The 21063-nt window shown below is 41.0% G+C and overlaps 1 protein-coding gene across 1 annotated transcript; it reads left to right on the forward strand.

The window, feature by feature from the left end:
• Window positions 1-17482: 17482 nt before the first annotated feature.
• LOC108538160 (cytochrome c oxidase subunit 6C) lies at window positions 17483-17919 on the forward strand. Its single transcript, XM_017886076.1, has one exon. It carries the CDS (start codon window positions 17555-17557, stop codon window positions 17780-17782), a length of 228 nt encoding a protein of 75 aa, XP_017741565.1. The 5' UTR covers window positions 17483-17554; the 3' UTR covers window positions 17783-17919.
• Window positions 17920-21063: the final 3144 nt, after the last annotated feature.

Below are 21063 nucleotides of genomic sequence, written 5' to 3' on the forward strand. Positions count from 1 at the left end.
AAAAAAAAAAAAAAAAAAAAAAAATTAGATATTATCAGCCCAGTTTTAAATACTCTAGCATTCAGGATTTTCCCTAATTTGGGCATAACCCTCTCTTCAATTAATCTCATCTAACACTGATAGTATTGTATATCTGACAGAAGAGACTGAGACTCTGGGATGAAATTCTATGACTTTAAAGCTATTGAAGCTACATTCCAGGCAAATGAAACAACTTGTCCAAGATCAAATAGCAAGTTGCTAGCAAAACTGGAACAGAAACTCAGATCTCCTAATGAGCTGAAAAGTCTTCTTTCCACATACTCTGCTTTGTCTGTCCTCTATTAGAAAATTACACTGTTGGCCGGGCGCGGTGGCTCAAGCCTGTAATCCCAGCACTTTGGGAGGCCGAGACGGGCGGATCACGAGGTCAGGAGATCGAGACCATCCTGGCTAACACGGTGAAACCCCGTCTCTACTAAAAAATACAAAAAACTAGCCGGGTGAGGTGGCGGGCGCCTGTAGTCCCAGCTACTCGGGAGGCTGAGGCAGGAGAATGGCGTAAACCCGGGAGGCGGAGCTTGCAGTGAGCAGAGATCCAGCCACTGCACTCCAGCCTGGGCGACAGAGCGAAACACCGTCTCAAAATAAATAAATAAATAAATAAATGAAAATTACACTGTGAGAAAATACATAACAATACAAATTGCAAAGAAAAATCAAGTATCCAGAATATATAAATATCTCCCATGAGCAAATAAGAAAAAATCGAGAGAAAATGAAAACAGGAAAAGGACATCAGCAGGCAATGCACAGAAGAGAAAATCTAAAATTCCCAAAAAACATATAAAAAGAGGATCCACCCAACTGGTAATCAGGAAAATTCTGAAGTCTAGAAATGCCAAATGAGGGCCAGAACATGGAGTGGTAAGAACTCCACACCCTGTTTATAGGTTCATAGGAGAATTGATTGGTACCACCACATCAGGGAGCCATTTGGCAAGATCTCATAAAGCTAAAGACACCATTGCCCAAGACCCAATAACTCCACCTCTAGGTACATACCCTAAAGAAGTTCCAAATACAGGTGCACAAGGAGATATGGGTAAGAATATTCTTTGTAACACTTTAATAGGGAAAATGTTGGAAACAAATATACCTTGATATATTTGAAAATCAATTGGGAATAAATATATTCTGGCATATTTGTACAGTGGCATAATAAAGAACATTTAAAATGAATTAACGACATCTATGTGTATTTACATGGCTGGGTCTCCAAAGCATGAGAGAGAGAAATAGTGTGAAAATATAGAAACTGTATAGTAGCATACTGTTTTTGTCATTTTTAAATACCCAAACCAATACCATATGTTATTTTAATTTTATACAGAACTCTAGAGTAGAGATGAAGAAGAATGTGGTATTAGTTTTGTAGTGAAGGTATTAAAACGCTGATGTAAATACTACATCCCTACTTCAAGATATGGATTGCCTCTTGGTGGGAAGGATGAGAAATTAAATGGCTCGGTGTCAGATAGAGAAGGACTGTGGCGAGACTTCAACTGTTCCTCTTTTTATTTTCTTTAAAAGATATATGCCAAAATATTTTATTTCTGCCTTGTATGCTTCTACATGCTTTAAAGATTTTATAATCAAATTTAATTGAAAAAAGTATTCTTGTTTTGATTAATATATCTTATATTCATTAAAAACCTAGTATGCCATCCAGAATGTGAATCTAAAAAATACGAGGATGATTGTGGAGGAAAAAAAGATTATTTTTTTTTAAAGTTTGTAAGCACTTTTACAGAGTAACTTGAAAGACTCTTGAACTGCTTTGCTTCTTAGTGATTTTCTTTTCAAAAGAGGATTTTTCTAGATTCATATTAGGTGTACCTAAAATCTCCCAAATTGTTCTTTGATTCCTGATAGATATAGAGATAGAGATAGAGATATGATAGATGATATAGATAGATGATAGATTGATAGGATAAATATGATAGATAGATATGATTGATAGATGATAGATAGATAGACAGACAGAATAACCTATTCCATAAAGTTCTCTCTGATGTGTGGCTTTCTCTCCTAAAAATTTATAAGATTTTGGATTTCGGGGGTAAACCGTGGGATATGAAAGAGATTGGAGGGAAAAGGAGAAAGCCAGGAATTGTCCCTAAGACTTTCTGTCTGATCAAGTTTTCCCTAAGTTTGCCTTCATTCACAATTTCCTTTCAATGTCACCCTCAACATACTGAATTATAATACCGTAATCAAGTGGAGAGGGGGCCAGAATGACTTTTGAGGTTTTCTTTTCAAACCCTGAGACTTCAAATCTACACACTCAGGCATCCTTCTCAAACTCGGGATAGTCTGATGCAAAGGGGCTGCCACTGCAGGGACAATCACCATTACACAGAATACAGATGGAATCTTCTGTGACTTGACTGGAATTGTCTTTGGCGGCTATTCATCAACAACTGATTAAACCACCTGAATAAAGCTCATTTGTTCACAAGCGTGTACTGGACACTGCTGCTCCCAGGAGCTGACCCTCTAACAGGAGAGAGAACCAGTAAGTGAACAGACCCAAGGCAAGCCCAGTGCCCCAGCTTGTACGCCTTGTTCTGGGCTTTCTCCCTTGTCCTCTCTCTGCCCCAGATGTCTGACCCTCCCACTTACACAGCCACATTCGGCTCTCTCCAGCCCCAGAGTGCCCAAACCACCACTCTCTGGCCTGCTCTCGCCTGAAGGCTGCTTTGGTCACAATCAACTGTCTCACCTTCAGAAAGCTGGCCCAGGCTCCCCCGTGACTGTCTCTTTCCACACCCTGCCTCTGTCCCCCTATTCCTGCATTCAGCGCCCACCTTTCCTAACAGTTATGCCTCTGCTTTGCTTAGCTCTCCAACCCCAGGGCCCAACCTGCCAAGTCCTGTGCCCAGCACACGGCAGATGTTCCATTCACATCTCCTTAATGAAGTCTCTTACACTATCTCAAGGCAGGCTCTCCCAAGTGCCAACCAGTGGGTCCAGATCAGCAAAGGAGATGGAAAGGCAAGATGGGTTCAGCTGAGAAGTGGTGGAAAAGGATTCATTAAGCTCTTTGTGATGGGACAGAGTTAAAACAGCTCTGAAGGTGACTTGCTTGGAGAGAGAGACTCAGAGTCTTCTTCACTGGAAGAATAAGTACAGCGACAAGAGCTCTGACATTTAGGACATGATGGCAGGACTCCTTGGAAAATTCAATAGGCAAAGCAAGGTCAAGTCCTCTCCACCACATTTCTCCCCTTCAGGGCGTAAAGGTCCTCTAAACTATGAGGTCAAAAAAGTTAGTCACAGTCTAATAGACCGTGTGAGCGAGGCTGCCAAATAAAAGATGTGATCACTTTCCAGGAACCACTCTTTTGGCTGCCTCCTGCTGTTGCTTATTGGAACCAGCATAAAGGCCCAGGTTTGAGTTAAGCTTTGAAAAGTAATCTGAGTAGTGAAAAGAGCTCCTTCCAAATTATTTTCTTTTCTCATACAATTCAACAACACTGTCTACTCTGGAAAAAAAAAAATAGACAAGGTTAACCTTCAGAACCCAACTTACCCATCTACAAACATATTAAAACTCAAACTTTTTGAGGTTAATAAAAGATGATCATCCTGAAGCATCCTTTTCAGCACAGGGTGTAGCATGTATCGTCACGGAACATGAAAGCAGCTGTTGGTACCCCTCTAACCTCATCTTTTCTCCTGTTGCCAGACCAGTCCCAAGTGATTCTTCACACAGATGGAGATAAAAATTTTGACTAGATTTTTTTCCTGAGTTTTTAAACCCCATCTATCAAATCCCCTTTTGGTTAAGAAGGGGCTGTAATATTAACCAGCGAATGTTCTAGCTTTCATCGTAGTGAGGAAAGACATTACTTGTTGCCTAAACAGCCACATACCAAGTGGGTGAATTCACCTCGACTCTTAGAGGGAACACTTGGAGAAATTTCCATCACTGAACACAGATCACACGTGGAATATTATTCCTGCCAGACTCTAACAACACAGCATGGTCACCACTCGGGCACCAGAAGGACAACTGGACTAGCTTCCTCTGACAATTAGGATGCTTGAAAAGTTCTGTGAACTTAGGATATCATCTGTGCACTAACAGAAACTGACTACAAAGTAATAGATTTTCCTCGTAAATACTTATCACTAAGTGTCAAAATTTGCACAAAGTTGGGTCCTTTACTTAAATTTTTATTTACTTGTATTATTTTACTTATTCTATTGTTACTTATTTTGTTACTATTTGTTCTTGTGCTACTTATTTTGTTGTCACTGCAAGGGACCTCATGTAAACCCATCTCCAATCATCTGGACTCAGCTCCATCACAAACAAGCACCGATAGGTTTTGTGCTGCCACGTGGTACCTCGGGATTCAAAGCCAGGCATCCTGATGCTCTTCATGCTTTGACCAATGCCAGTGCTCATGCAATAAAGGACTTTTTTTTTTTTTTAATTAAAAAGAGGATTGGTCTTTTTAGGCTTTTAATTTATTCATCTTCAGTTTCCATTCCAGTCATCAGCCTTGGAGGAGAGAGCAAGGCCATCTTTAGGAGATTTTGCAAATCTGATAAACTGTAAATTGATCCAACCCAAGCATTTTCCAATCCTGGACAATGTTACTTCAACATCAGGTGGAGAAATGATAGTCACTGTGGATCTTGCTTAAATGATCTTTATCTCTTCAGCTTCAGTTTCCTTGCCTGTAAAATCAAGATAATAAGTCTTCTTAAAGAACTTCTTTAAGTGTTCTACAAAATAACATCTTTAAAAGCACAGTGCCTGGCACACATAAGATACTCAATACTTTACCCCTCACTCCCTTACCCCCTAGCTTCTCAACAGAACCCTTGCCTAGGAGTCACGAAGAGTCCAGGAAATTCCCAACAAACCTCACAACCTAAATGCAAGTCAAATGAGTGTTTTTGCACATAAAGCCACATTTATCCTGACTCAACTATTGCCAAGTGCTGTGATCATTTCATCAAAGACCTTCCTTCGAGAAGAATTGCTTCACAAACAAGGCAAATTACAATGCCAAGAATAGCAAATGCAGGATATTTTAAAATCCTGGCAGTGTTTCCCACTCAAGACCTTTACACAGTTCGAAAGTTCTGCTCACATGTGCTGACTGTAAATCTCCCTTATCAATCCATTAGTACAGGTGATGATGAGTGAGGTGTTAACCGGGAAGTCACGTTATTTGAAGACTAGTAAAAGTTCATTTCCTCAATAAATTCTGTATTTGAGATTTGTAATAACTTGGTCTTATTTTCTCTAAATTATTCCAAATAAAAGTTTATATTAGATAGGTCAGGCTTCAAGTGAACCAAGAGACCAAGTCACTCTCTCACCTGAGAACAACGGCACTGCTGGTATCCTGTCTCTCACCAGATGTAGGCTAACACTAACATGCCCCTCCATGCTTCACCTGAATGCAAATTTGTATGTCACCTTCCCCAATCCTTGACCTACTTGTGTAACCTGATTATTGCCTTAAACTGTTTATTCATGATGTGTTTTGCCATGCATTTTTCTCTTAGGCAAAACCCTCTGTGATTTATGGGAAGCTGAAATCATGTGTTTTTGATTAGTTTATACTTTAAAGCACCAAAGTGTTACTTTGTAGAGCTAATTCAATGTCCAAAGAGTTTTTCAAAGACTTTTTTCTTAGGACTAGAGTTTAACATTTTGCCCAGGGAAATCAATTCCCAGACCCAAAGGACTAAGTTTGGCTTAAGATCGCAAATATCTGAGTTTGCAGGAGGCATTCAATTCACAAACTCAATGTCACTTCCACCAGAAGAATCCCAGTAATCTGGTCAGTGTGCCTTGTGAGGAAGTCTGCCATGACCTTTGGGGTGGGCCACAAAAGCTTAAGTTCATTCCTTTGGGCAAAAGCTTAAGTTCATTCCTTTGGGAAGTCTGGGTTTTAGAAGTCATTTTGCTCACAAGACCAATAATCCTGAGTTCATTTTTCCATTAAAATACAGCATTTTTTGAGCATTTCCATGCAATGTATGAAAAGATGTGCTTGAAGAGATGCCTACTCTGCTTTGAAATTTTAAACTGACTACAAAATGTTTTCACTTAAGAGTGTTCTTGGGAGATGTTGGTAAAAGGGTACAAAGTTTCAGTTGTGTAGGATGGATAAATTATTTTTTAAAAAAGAATGTTCTGAGATCCCTAACTCAAAATTGGAGTATCCTGAATCCAGGGACAATTTTTAGGCAAGCTATCTTCCTCAGAGCTGTCCAACAGTGTCTGCATGCTTGCATGGCCCTTGCTCTCTATGGCCTCCCTCTCTTGTTGAACTCTGGTTGTCACTCCCCACCCTGACCCCACCTCCATCAACACCAGCAACCCTCACTGAGTCTGACAGAGGTCATCACCAGGCACAGGGGACCATCCTGCACCAGGGAACCTAATTGTTGGCGAACGTGGCACTTCCTCCTTAATCCACACAGTGAATATTGTTTATACCTCCCACATAAACTAATAGCCTATCATACATTTGGACATAACTGATTTCTAAACACAGAGAGATTCATTTCACATACAGGCGTACCTCAGAGATATTGCAAGTTCAGTTCCAGACCACTGCAATACAGTGAATATCTCAATGAAGTCAGTCACATGCAGTTTTTGGTTTCCTAGTGCATATAAAAGTTACACTTACACTATACTATAGTAAACTAAGTATGTATGCAACAGCATTATGTCTTTAAAAAATCAATGTACATACCTTAATTTAAAAATACTTTATTACTAAAAAATGCTAACAGTTCTCTGAGCCTTCAGTGAGTCATAATCTTTTTGCTGGTAGAGGGCCTTGACTCAATGTTGATAGCTGCTGGCTGATCAGTGTGGTAATAGCTAAAGGTTTGGGTGACTGTGGCGACTTGTTAAAATAAGACAGTGACATTTGATGCTTCATTTGACTCTCTCTTTCATCAAAGATTTCTCTGTAGCATGTGATGCTGTTTGACAGCATTTTACCCACAGTTGAACTTCTTTCAAAATTGGAGTCAATCCTCTCAAACCTTGTCACTGATTTATCACCTAAGTTCATAGAATATTCTAAATATGTTGTTGTCATTTCAACAATGTCATTCAAAGCCTCTTCACCAGGAGTAGATTCCATCTCAAGAAACCACTTTCTTTGCTCATCCATAAGAAGCATCTCCTCATTCAGTCAAGTTTGATCATGAGATTGCAGCAGTCCAGTCACATCTTCAGGTTCCACGTCTAATTCTACTTCTCTTGCTTTCATCACCTCTGCAGTTATTCTTTCCACTAAAGTCTTGAACCCTTCAAAGTCATCCACAAGAGTTGGAATCAACTGCTCGCAAAGGCCTGTTAATGTTAGGATTTTGACCTCCTGTCATGAATCACAAGAGTTCTTAATGACATCTAGAATGGTAAATCCTTTCTAGAAAGTTTTTGATGTACTTTTCTCAGATCCATCAGAAGAATCACTATCTGCGGCAGCCATAGCCTTATGAAATGTATTTCTTAAATAATAAGATGTGAAAGTCAAAATTACTCCTTAATTCATAGGTTTCAGGATGAATATTGTGTCAGCAGGCATAAACACAACATTAATCTCCTTGTACATCATCAGACCCTTTCGCAGACCAGGTGCATTGTCAATGAGCCATAATATTTTAAAAGGAATATTCTGTTTTTCTGAGACATAGGTCTCAACACCAGGCTTAAAACCTTCAGTAAACCATGCTGTAAACAGATGTGCTGTCATCCAGGCTTTGTTGTTCCATTTCTAGAACACAAAGTTGATTTAGCATAATTTTTCAGGGCCCTAGGATTTTCAAGGTCAATGAACATTGACTTCAACTTCATGTCACCAGTTTCATTAGCACTTAACAAAATAGCCTGTCCTTTGAAGCTTTGAAGCGGGAATTGACTTCTCCTCTCTAGCTATGAAAATCTTAGATGGCATCTTCCTCCAAGAGAAGGCTGTTTCATCGACATTGAACATCCATTGTTTAGTGAAGCCACCTTCATCCATGATTTTAGCTAGATCTTCTAGAGAACTTGCTGTAGCTTCTACATCAGCACTCTCTACTCCACTTTGCATTTAGTTTACGGAGACAGCTTCTTTCCTTAAACCTTATAAATTCACCTCTGCTAGCTTCAGACTTTTCTTCTGCAGCTTCCTCACTGCTCTCAGCCTTCAAAGAATTGAAGAGAGTTAGAGCCTTGCTCTGGATTGGGTTTTGCCTTAAGGCTATGTTATTGGCTGGTTTGATCTTCTGTCCAGGCCACTGAAACATTCTACATGTCAGCAATAAGCCTCTTTCACTTTCTTATCATTCACATGTTCACTGGAGTAGCATTTTTTTCTTCAAGAACTCTTCATTTGCATCTGCAACTTGGCTGTCTGTTTGGCACAGGAGACCAAGCTTTGGACCTGTCTTGGCTTTCAACATGCCTTCCTCACTAAGCTTAATCATTCCTAGCTTTTCATTTATTTAAAGTGAGAGATGTACGACCCTTTCACTTGAACACTTAGGTTGGCCTCATTTCAATATTATTGTGTCTCAGGTAATATGGAGGCCTGAGGAGAGAGAGAGATTGGGTAACGGCCTGCCAGTGGAGCAGTCGGAACACACATGTTGGTCAGTTAAATTCACCATTGAATATGGCATGCATTTTGTGGCACCTCAAAACAATTACAATAGTAACATCAAAGATCACTGATCACAGATCACTGCAACAGATACAATAATGAAAAAGTTTCCAATATTGTAAGAATTACCAAAATGTGACACAGAGACACAAAATGAGCCTATGCTATTAGAAAAATGGCCCCGATATACCCGGGAGGCTGAGACAGGAGAATGGCGTGAACCCGGGAGGCGTAGCTTGTAATGAGCTGAGATCGCGCCACTGCACTCCAGCCTGGGTGACAGAGCGAGACTCCATCTCAAAAAAAAAAAAAGAAAGAAAGAAAAAGAAAAATGGCCTCCATAGGCCGGGAGCAGTGGCTCATGCCTGTAATCCCAGCACTTTGGGAGGCTGAGGCGGGCAGATCTTGGAGATCAAGACCATCCCTGGCTAACACAGTGAAACCCCGTCTCTACCAAAAATACAAAAAAATAGTAGCCAGACGTGGTGGCGGGCACCTGTAGTCCCAGCTACAGGCTGAGGCAGGAGAATGGCGTAAAAAAAAAAAAAGAAAAGAAAAGAAAAATGGCCCTGACAGACTTGACCAACACAGAACTGCCACAAACCTTCCATTTGTTAAAAAAAAACAAAAACAAAAACAAAAAAAACTCAGTATCTGTTAGGCACAATGAAACAAGGTGTGCATGTACATAATTTGTGGCGTGTTACAAGATGCACCTTAGAATTGAGTTGATTATCTCTTTTTCTTTTTTTTTTTTTTTTTGAGATGGAGTCTCACTCTGTCACCCAGGCTGGAGTGCAGTGGTGCGATCTTGGCTCACTGCAACCTCTGCCTCCCAGGTTCAAGCAATTCTCCTGCCTCAGCCTACCGAGTAGCTGAGATTACAGGCACACACCACCACGCCTGGCCAATTTTTTGTATTTTTAGTAGAGATGGGGTTTCACAACGTTGGCCAGGCTGGTCTCTGACTTTTGACCTTAAGTGATCAAGGCCTGCCTTGGCCTTCCAAAGTGCTAGGATTACAGGCATGACCCACCGCACCCGACCTGATTATCTCTTTTTCAAAAACAATTATCTAAAACAAAACTACTACTATTACTGCATTACCTATTGATGGCAATTGTTATAAAGTCATTTGGGGTTTTTTTTACAGACATATCAGAATTCATGGAGTAACCTTCGGAAAAGCAATAGGTAACACCAAAGGCAGCCCAAAAAAAGCAAAGACACAGGAAAGTTGCCTTGAATGAGGCAGGAGACTAAAGAGGAAACAAGGAACAGCCCCATCCAAGTATGTTCCACCAGCCCAGCAGTTAAAGGGCAGAGCCAGAGTTGGTTATGTGAAGAATCTAACACGGTGTCAGCTTACCATTCAATAACACTTTTAGAACTGCACCAGGATACCAAGTTCAGCCAGCATTATTATCCAGCTAGTTCAACTTATTTATACTCTGTCTTTTCATAACAGCAGCCATATCTAATTTTATATGGTAATAATCTCAGTGGAGAGAGTTGATGAAGGTCACCACGGTGACCACGCATTTTTGTCTCCATGGTGACATAGCTGATAAAGATCCTTAAATTTAATTTTTTTGGAAGTTCCAAAAGCTTTCTTCTCCTCAGACTAATTCATATAATGGGACTAAAACAATTTTAACTTTCTATTACCTTTTATTCTTATGAAAGCAGAAGAAAAAGGAAAAGAAATAGGCAAAATTCTTTAAAGCAGATACAATGTGGATTAATTTTTTCTTGAGTGACAAATAGTCCTTGATCATTAATAATAATGGTGTGAATAATTATAAATATAAAACACCCACTCTTTTATATTTGTTGTCTTATTCAATCTGCATAATAGACATTATTTGTCATGTTTTATGATAAGAAAACTGAGACGTTGAGTGATTGATTAGTTTGAGGCCACGTAGCTAGTAAAGGGTGGAGCTGGGCTTCAGAGACAAGCCTATCTAATGGCACAACTCCTACCAAGCTTAGGAAGATATTTCATTTATTAAATGGTATCAGCCAAGTCAACGCTCATCCAGCTTCAGAAAAACTGGAAGGGTTTCAGGAAGAAGTGAAGTAAGACCTGAATTTGTCTTAGTCTTTTCTCCTCCCATTCTCTGGACAGGAACTCACAAAGGCTCCATCAGCCACACAATTACTAGGGAAATGTAAGCAAATGAGAGAAGGTTTAGAGAAAAAAAAAATGATTAAGGGAGTTGAAAGCTCAGAAGTATGCACAGAAGGCCAAAAAGATATCTAGAAGGTGATGTGACCGTAAGGTGTAGGCAGTAAACGCCGAAATTCTTGGCCTGCACTAGAAGTCTCTCTCACCTTGTAGACTAGCCTACACCAGAGGAGCCGAAGAGAAGTTTCTTAAAATAAAATCCTATTTTTCATTAACTTTTTTCAAAGTTATGGCTATTTTACGGCAAACTCCCTTCGATGTTCAGTGGAAAGGCTGACGACCCTCAGTGTTCCCACGTGGAAAGGGGGCTGACTCACCTGGAGGAGGAAACCCATGCAGGTTCTGCCTTCACCTGTCCCAGGGCGTAAGGCCTGAGCCTAGGAACAGGCTTCCTCCAGGAAACCCCTTTCCATCCACAAAGCTCCGCGGGGCCCTCACTTTCATCACCTCTTAACCCAAGGTGACACTTACACTTCCAGTTGTTTTGTTCCCCTCTAGTCCTTTCTCTCTGGTTGTGCAAAGAAGTCCCTCGCCCCGGCCTAGTGGCTCACACCTGTAATCCCAGCTCTTTGGGAGGCTGAGGCGGGCAGATCACGAGGTCAAGAGATTGAGACCATCCTGGCCAACACGGTGAAACCCTGTCTCTACTAAAAATACAAAAATTAGCTGGGCGTGGTGGTGCACGCGTGTAGTCCCCGCTACTCCAGAGGCTGAGGCAGGAGAATCGCTTGAACCTGGCGAGAGGTGACAATGTGCTAGCAGCCCTCACTCTCAGCGCCTCCTCCGCCTCCGGCCTCGGCATCCACTCTGGCGGCGCTTGAGGAGCCTTCAGCCCACCACGCACCCTGGGAGCCCCTCTCTTGGCTGGCTGAGGCCAGAGCCTCCTCCCTCTGCTTGCCGGGAGGTGTGGAGGGAGAGGCGCCGGCGAGAACCAGGGCTGCGCTCGCGAGCAGGTGTGAGTTCCCGCGGACGCGCGTGCGGGCTCGGCTGCCCCCCACACGGAGCAGCCGGCTGGCACCGCCCGCCCAGGGCAGTGAGGGGCTTAGCACCCGGGCCAGCAGCTGCGGAGTTTGCACCGGGTCCCCCAGCAGTGCCGGCGCCGGTGGCGCCGCACTCAAATTCTCCTGGGCCTTAGCTGCCTCCCGGCCCGACAGGCCTCCAGACCTGCAGCCCGCCATGTCTGAGCTCCACCCCTGCGGTGGGCTTCCGCGCGGCCTGAGCCTCTCTGACGGGCGCCGCCCCCTGCTCCATGGCGCCTGGTCCCACCAACAGCCCAAGGGCTGAGGAGTGCGGGCGCCACTCAGGACTAGCGGACAGCTCTGCCTGCAGCCCAGGTGCAGGATCCACTGGGTGAAGCCAGCTGGGCTCCTGAACTGAATGGGGACTTGGAGAACTTTTATATCCAGCCGAGGATTGTATGTGCACCAATCAGCACTCTGTGTCTAGCTCAGGGTTTGTAAATACACCAATCAGCACTCTGTGTCTAGCTCAGGGTTTGTGAATACACCAAATGGTACTCTGTATCTAGCTAACCTAGTGGAGACTTGGAGGACTAGCACTCTGACTCTGTGTCTAGCTCAAGGATTGTGAATACACCAATCAGCACTCTGTGTCTAGCTCAGGGTTTGTGAATACACCAATCAGCACTCTGCCTAGCTCAGGGTTTGTGAATACACCAATTGGTACTCTGTATGTAGCTAACCTAGTGGAGACTTGGAGGACTAGCACTCTGTGACTCTGTCTAGCTCAAGGATTGTAAAGGCACCAGTCAGCACTCTGTCAAAAATGGACCAATCAACTCTCCGTAAAATGGACCAATCAGCAGGATGTGGGTGGGGCCAGATAAGGAATAAAAGCAGCTGCCAGAGCCAGTTAGGGCAGCTCGCTTGGGTCTTCTTTCAACCGTGGGAGGTTTATTGTTTCACTCTTTGCAATAAATCTTGTTGCTGCTCATTCTTGGGGTCCACAATGCCTTTATGAGCTGTAAGACTCACTCTGAAGGTCTGCGGTTTCCCTCCTGAAGCGAGTGAGACCACGAACCCACCAGGAAGAATGAACAACTCCAAATGTGCTGCTTTTAAGAGCTGTAACACTCACCAGAAGGTCTGCAGTTTCACTCTTTACAGCGAGACCACGAAGCCACCAGAAGGAAGAAGCTCCAGAGACATCTGAATGTCTGAAGGAACAAACTCCAGACACACCATCTTTAAGAAGTGTAACACTCACTGCGAGGGTCTGCGGCCTCATTCTTGAAGTCAGTGAGACCAAGCACCCACCAATTCTGGACACACTGGGAGGCGGAGCTTGCAGTTAGCTGAGATTGTGCCACTGCACTCCAGCCTGGAGACAGAGTGCAATTCCATCGAAAAAACGAGTTCTTCATGGCGGTAAGCTGCACCACAGCCTTTACTAGTGTGGAACAGTCACCCGTTCTCATCTATTCCACTCAAGAATTCCACTCTGGTAAACTAGAATGTATTTGTGGAATTCTAAATTCCACAAGGTCCATATTTTATTACAATATATTCATTGTAAGGGAAGGACACCTGGAGAACATCTTCAAACCGTGACTGTGAAAAACCATTGAGTTACAAACAACCTTCAGACCAAAAGTAGATGCAACAAGGAAACAGCAATGGCTCTCACAATTCCCCTTGCTCCTCCCCTGAACTATCATCTCACCTAATTTCTGGTCTCCAAAACAGGGCCAAGAAAAAGCAGTGGGTGTGCGGGTCCTCGAAGCACAACCGCCGAGGAAGGAGTGCACAAGGCATGGCCAGGTGCGCAGAGAAGCCACCTGCAGGAGTTCCCTGGTCAGCTTGGCTAGTGAACATACTGGTGCTTAAGAGTCTTTAAAATTATTCTTCAATGATCTGTATAACCAAAACAAATGAAAAGTGTGTTCCTGCTACATGGTCAGTGTGGCTGTGTATGTAGACATTTGAAATATGATGTATCAGAGTTTGCAAGAGCAACAGAACAAATGGCAGATTGATTGATTGATTGATGGTAAATAGATACATAGAGATTCAGTTTAAGGAATCGGTTCGTGTGGTTATGCAGTTGTGGGAGCGGGCAAGTCCAAAAACTGTGGAGGAAACCCGAAGACTTGAAACTCAGGCTGGAGATGATGTTCCAGTCTTGAAGCAGAATTCATTCTCTTTCAGGAAACCTCAGTTTTTGCCCTCAAGACCTTCAACTGGGTTGGGCATAGTGTTTACATCTGTAATCCCAACACTTTGGGAGGTTGAAGTGGGAGGATCACTTGAGGCCAGGAGCTCAAGACCAGCCTGGACAACACAGTAAGATCCCCATCTCTACTAAATAAATAAATACAATTTTAAAACATTAGCAAGGTGTGATGGTGCATGCCTGTAGTCCTAGCTACTCAGAAGACTGCGGCTGGAGGACCCCTTGACCCCAGAGCTCAAGGCTGCATTGAGCTATGATTACACCACTGCACTCCAGGCAACAGAGCAAGACCCTGTCTCTATAAAATAAAATAAAGACCAACTGATTGGATGAAACCTACCTAGATTATTGAGGCTAATCTCCTTTACTTACTGTCAATGGTTGTAGATGTGAATTAAATATATGAAATACCTTCACAACAATTTCTACACTAGTCTCTGACCAAACTGAGTGCCATAGCCTAGCCAAGTGTACACAGAAAATTTAACCATCATGTAAGGGAAGAACCATTTTGTTTAAAAAGGATGTGGCCTGAGGAAATGGGATAGGGAGATCCCAGGGTGGGCGTGTGCCTGAGGTCACCTTTTGCTGGAGAAGAGAGGAAGGGAAAAGAAACTTCCCAGGAAGTGCATGTGCTTCCTTAATAAAGAACACAAAGGTAGGAAGTCAATGGTGTAGAGCAATTCCTCAGTATTTAGATCAACAGGCATGTTTGGGGCATTTAATGGATATTTCTTTCCAATGGCCATGCAAAGCATTGTCAGCCTACACCATTGATTCGTCCGCCATACCGCATTGCCTGTTTCACTTTGAGTGAAAAAGAAGACGACCTTCAAACTAAGTAACTATATCGTAACCTTTGTACTTCCCATAACAATGTTTGTTAAAAGGGACTTCTAATTTCTCAGTCTCTTTAGTTTGTAATACGGGGAACATAACAGAGCACACTTGAGGAGCTGTTTTGTGTGACAGACGCCCAGGCTGAGATGCTTGGAAAGTGAGTGGGTGGTGGGCAGAATGGTGGGGAGATATGCAAATACATATATGCTTTAAAAAATATTGTGCAAGAAATTTCATTCAGTTTAGGCAAATTTAAATAGAAGCTACTGAAATATATATATATTCCTAAAAAGAATAGCTGCCTTATAGCAAGAATGCCTTTATTATCCCAAATTAGTTGCAAAAATCCCTTTCAAGACTTGACAGGAGGTACAAAAGAGATTTCTCACAGCATCACAGAGAAGAAAACCCCAGGATAAGAACATTCACACAATACAATTTTGTTTCATAACCATTCATACAGGCTTTTAATACCCAGCAATTACAGCAAAGAATAAGAAGAAAAAATACTTCAGGAAACAAGAATGGGAGACTGGAGAGAATGCATACAAACATTGCAAACAAACAAACAAAAAAGAATTCTAGTTAAAGTCCCTTAGGAATCCTAGGCAATCATGAGGTGGTATCAATAGAGTGAAATGAACTTTAGGGGATACCCCATCCTACATGGTTCAGTCGTATTTTAGAGCACATTTTTGTCCTTGGCTTTTCAGGCAACACTAAAATAACCCAAATTGGATGTGTGAAGCAAGGTGTAGCTGCCGAGTGGGCCACTAAGATGAAGAATGAAGGGGCTCGGCCTTCAAATATCTTAGAATCTAGTAAACATTCATTGATATGTTTATTCTGAGCAGTCTTGTAGCTTTTTTGGTCTTCTTTCTTGCCCAGAAAACTAAGTGCTTAAGAAAAGAATAAAAAAAAATTAAAAAAAAAGGAAGAAATGTCTTTACTAGACCCCTACTAATCCTATTGCATTATAAAGACCAACCCCAAGGCCAGGTGTGGTGGCACATGCCTGTAATCTCAGCACTTTGGAAGGCCAAGGTGGGCAGATAACTTGAGGCCAAAAGTTCGAGACCTGCCTGGCCAACATGGTGAAACCCTATCTCTACTAAAAATACAAAAATTAGCCAGGCGTGGTATCACGTGCCTGTAGTCCCAGCTACTCTGGATAGTGAGGCAGGAGAATCGCTTGAACCCAGGAGGCGGAGGTTGCAGTGAGCCGAGATTGTGCCACTGCACTTCAGCCTGGGCAACAGAGTGACACTCCACCTCAAAATAAAAACAAAAAGAGAAAGCAAACCCATCAGTAAAGATTGTCCAGTCCTACCTTAATACGAGCCTATTCAATCCACCTCAAAGCCACAGTGTCAGACATGTAGAAGACACTGTATCAGCCCATGAGGATTAAATAAAAAGAAAGTTGAACACATGTTGACCTCAGAGAGCTTACATTCTAGTGGAGGAGACAGACATGCACATAAACAATGCAAATAACAAAGCAAATCAAAGTGGGAAAGAAACTCAAAAGACAGCGATTCACGCAAAGTTGGGAGCTAGAGAAGCTCTTCTGGAAAATAAAAAAATTTAAAAATACCAGCAAACTAACCCTGACTGAGATCCTACGAGGTATGCAGACATCATGCTGCCTGGCATTGATGTCAGGGCTTAAAAGAGAAATTGAATTTCAAAAAAGAAGGTGTTCCAGGCAAAAAACCAATCCCAACAAAGGTTGCACAGAGACAGAGAGTGGGGCAGGCAAGATGGTGTGAGGCGATTCCAGGCTCTCAAGTCAAACAGACTCCAATGCAGCCCATGCTATGAGGGCTTCTTCTATATCCTCAGAACCTTTGTTTCCTCAATTGCAAAATGCAGATAATACCTGACAAATGGTGATGATTCAATGAGGTGTTTGCAGATTGCTTTATACTTAGTGTCTTATAAATGTTTGCTTATAAAGTTAATAAAAATAAGCCATGCTACTATCTAACAAAATTTTTCTAATTAGGCAAATTAAATTCCTCTAACTTCATTTCATTTCTCCTGTTCATTATTCAATGGACCTATTTATTCTCCATCTGCAATATTCAGATAACATGTTCATCGACATGATTACAGTTCACAGTTTTCCATATTTCACAGCCATTTCCCTCAGCCTCACTGTAAGTCTAGTGTACTAATGTGCCAATGTATGCACTAAATGCTCAAAAATATTCGCTAAATATCCCTAGTTTGTGCTGGGCAATTAGAAAAAGAACATAATTAGAAACTGCTAGCCACTTTGCTTTTGTGGAAGTAAAATCTCTCCATAAAAATTACTGAAATGCCATATACAGAAATTTATGTGGGTGTTAATAAAGTCTCTGAAATATTAGACATGCCTCCTAGGCTAATGTCCAAACTTACCCCAGAAAGACTGTCCTGTGAGAAGAAGAAGGCGCTATGGTTAAGCAGGTGTACATCACCAACTTCTCGGCTGCAGGAAGAAGTAACAAGTGCCGTTAGCAGGTGTAGCCAGTTCAACTCAATCCCTCATTGACACCTGGCTTCTGCAGGGTTCTGCATGAAAAGATATGCACTTGGTCCATTTTTCCTTTAGTCGGGAAGGACGTTGGTATTGAGGTTGGCATACGTATCAAGGACAGTAACTACCATGGCACCCGAAGTTTTGCCAAAACCTCAGATGCGTGGCCTTCTGGCCAAGCGTCTGCGATTTCATATGGTTACAGCATTCGTGCTATCCCTGGGAGTTGCAGCTTTGTATAAGTTTGGTGTGGCTGATAAAAGAAAGAAGGCATATGCAGATTTCTACAGAAACTATGATGCCATGAAAGATTTTGAGGAGATGAGGAAGGCTGGTATCTTTCAGAGTGTAAAGTAATCCTTGGAATATAAAGAATTTCTTCAGGTTGAATTACCTAGAAGTTTGTCACTGACTCCTGAACTATGACACATGAATATGTGGGCTAAGAAATAGTTCCTCTTGATAAATAAACAATTAACAAATAAAAAAAAAAAGAAAGAAAAGATATGCACTTTACTGAACTGTCTATTTACATGCTTGAAGACAGTTCTATCTCAGTTATCCCATAAATAGGTTTTAAGATAATAAAAAGATATGGGACCTGATAACATGGAGGATATCCACTAGCCCAAAGCTCTTTTGTACATTTTTAAATTGTTTAAAAATTGTTTAAGTGCTGATTAAAAATAACAGCAACAACAACTACCTTTCCATCAGTGGATGTTGATACCACAGGTGGCTACATTTATCTTCTCTCTGAAACTCCTTTAACAGGCTCTGCCCATTTGACCCATTTCCCTGCTTATATCTAGCAGAAGTGGGAGGCTTAATACTATGGTTTTCCCATATAAATTTACGTTGATTGCTCTCCAACTATACAGAGTGAGAGGTATGATGGGAATGAAATTGTATTTTCATGAAAGCAGTTGATACCTATTGTGCAATACTATGTTTGTCGTTTTCAAATGCCATAGGCAGCTTAAAGAACGATGAAGAACTTCTTCATAAACACAGTAGGTGGCATCCACCTTCGAGACCTTATTTAAGTGACAGTAAAGAAATGAAGGCATTATAAAGCAGCACTGATACAGAAAAGGAGATGGAGGAGAGATTTCAGTGAATGATAGGACAGAAGATGAAATGGATGGGGCAGGAGAGAGATAGCCATGAATTAGAGTAAACCATGCATTGTAGCCCAGGAGAGCAGTCTTCCAGGCAGAACTCCAGAGCTCAGAACCTAGAAACAGCAGGACCATGAAGGGTAGTGCCAAGGAAACAGTGAAATCAAATCAGGAAAGTAGACAGGGATGAGAAGAGCTCTGGGGAGGAAGATGAGGAAATCACTGAAGGTCAGTATAAGAGTCAATTGCACATACTTCAATATCCAAACAGGAAAATTCTGCAGGGGAAAGAAAAAAAAATCAGAACTTTATCCTAAGACATCTCACCACTGCGGAAGGAAGAACTATACATTCCAGTAGGAAGAAGTCCCCCAGTAAAAATGCTCTATCACCACCTATAATCCTGAAGTAAATCCCACCAGTTCACAAACTCCATTCACATTTACAGAGCTTACAGTCAGATTTTAGTGCCTTGCCCTCAAATTAAAGGGGAGGCCAAAGATCACCAGCATTTAAGTTTCCATCCTGAAAGCAAAGACCAAAATAAATAAATGAATGAATAAATAAATAGAACTAAAGAGTATTCATAAATAATTCTATGGCTCCAATTTATAGACTAATTAGAGAGATTATTGTATCCATAATGCAAGAACTGAATGTTATAAATGTTAAATTAGAGAAGGTAAAAAAAGAAATTTTAAGAGATCAAAAAACATGATAAGTTAATAGAAGAATTGGAAAATAAATTGGAAAAACCTCCTAAAACCTGAAAATTAGAACTATAAAAGAGACAGTTTCAATAAAATATAGGGACACCACTGCACTCCAGCCTAAACTACAAAGCAAGATCTTGTTGGAAAAAAATAAAGAAAGAATCATAGAGAATCAGTCCAAGAGGTCAAGATCCAATTGATAGGAGTTTATAAAAGAGATAGGAGAAAACAGAGGGAAGGAAATTATCAAACAATGCATTCAAAAGAATTTTCCAGAAATAAAAGAAATCTCCAGATTTAAAGTGCTTCTAGATAACTACAATGAAAAAGGACCCATACCTGTGCCTTACCTGTGTACAACATTGTGAAATTTTGAATACCAAGAATGAAGAGGAAACTCTAAAAATCAAGGACAGTATAAAATTTTTAAAAATCAGGGTGACCTTCTCATCAATAACAGTGGATGCCAGAGACAGTGAGTAATACCTTCAAAACTCTGACCAAAAATTACTTTCAACTTAAAATTCTATTTATACCTATCAATCAAGGGTGAAAGTGAAATACAAACATCTTCAGAAATTGAAAGACTTTGAAAATTTCTTCCTACACTCACTGTATTAAGAAGTTATTTGGGTATACAAAGAATCAACCAAGAAGAAGGAAGACTCAGAATCAAGGAAGCAGTGAGACCAGACCAGGAAAGTAATAAAGAAAAGCCTCAGGAAAACAGCCATGCAGCACATCTACAGAGAAATATGTCCAGATTGAAAAAGGAGAGGGAAGGACCTTTCATTTGGTATTGGGAAGTATCTCTGGAGAAAATTAGATTAAAAAGAAGATTCGACAGATTGGGAAAAGTTGGTAAAAACTGAAAATGTGATAAATACAAAAAGACAAGAAAAAAAGAAAAGCAATTATAAACTCCAGGAAAAACAAAAAGATGTACCAGGAAAGAAAGAATCTTATTCGGTTCTACAATTACTATTTATGTAGCAACAATAACAAAATGATACATTAATATTCATCTTAGATACCCAACCTATAGAGGATGTATGGATGCAATATTTTAGGGTTACAGAATATAATCAAAATGTTATTCATCTTATTATAAAAGAAAGAGATGATAGAAATCGGGAGGTAGAAGGGAAGAAAGAGAGCTGAAGGGTAAGATGGGGTACAAACAGGTCCAGTTTTGGGATATGCAACCAGTGTATTCACACAGTGCCCCATGCTTACTTAGAAGGTCCCCATGCTTAGCTTAATTTTTTTGTCTCCATCTTGAAATTCATGATAATTTTTGAACAAGGGGCCCTACATTTTCATTTTCCACTGAGCACTAAAAATTCTGAAGCTGGTTCTGGGGCTAGGTGCAAAGTTAGAAGCTGACATACTCTAGTTAAAGTAACAAGAAATAAAAGTCTACTTATACTTCTTAAAGTTACAAAGCAATCCAACAACAAAGGTACATGGAATGTGGTATGACAATATTGAAATATTGAAAGAAACAGTGATGAGGATGTGTAGACTAATTAAATCCTCATTTATCCAATCACAATAAAGAAATAACAGTATAAACACAATAGTTAGAGGTTGACAATAACTAACAGAAGAAACGGTTAAAAGAGATCAAAGTAGTTGTCCCTGAAGAACAAGACTTGAAATGGGGAAGGATGAACCCAGGGACCACTGCTTCTTATCATACATCCTAATACACTTTGTTTTATTATTTTAACCTTGTACATACATTACTTTCATTTTAAAAATTAACTTTAAAAGGATAACAAAAAATCATAACATAGCAAAG

This window comes from Rhinopithecus bieti, unplaced genomic scaffold (genome assembly GCF_001698545.2).
Source record: "Rhinopithecus bieti isolate Rb0 unplaced genomic scaffold, ASM169854v2 scaffold_1014, whole genome shotgun sequence".
Classification (NCBI taxonomy): domain Eukaryota; kingdom Metazoa; phylum Chordata; class Mammalia; order Primates; family Cercopithecidae; genus Rhinopithecus; species Rhinopithecus bieti.

Coding starts and splice junctions, on each gene's coding strand:
- LOC108538160 (XM_017886076.1), top strand. CDS start 17,555: ATGGCACCCGAAGTTTTGCCAAAACCTCAGATGCGTGGCCTTCTGGCC.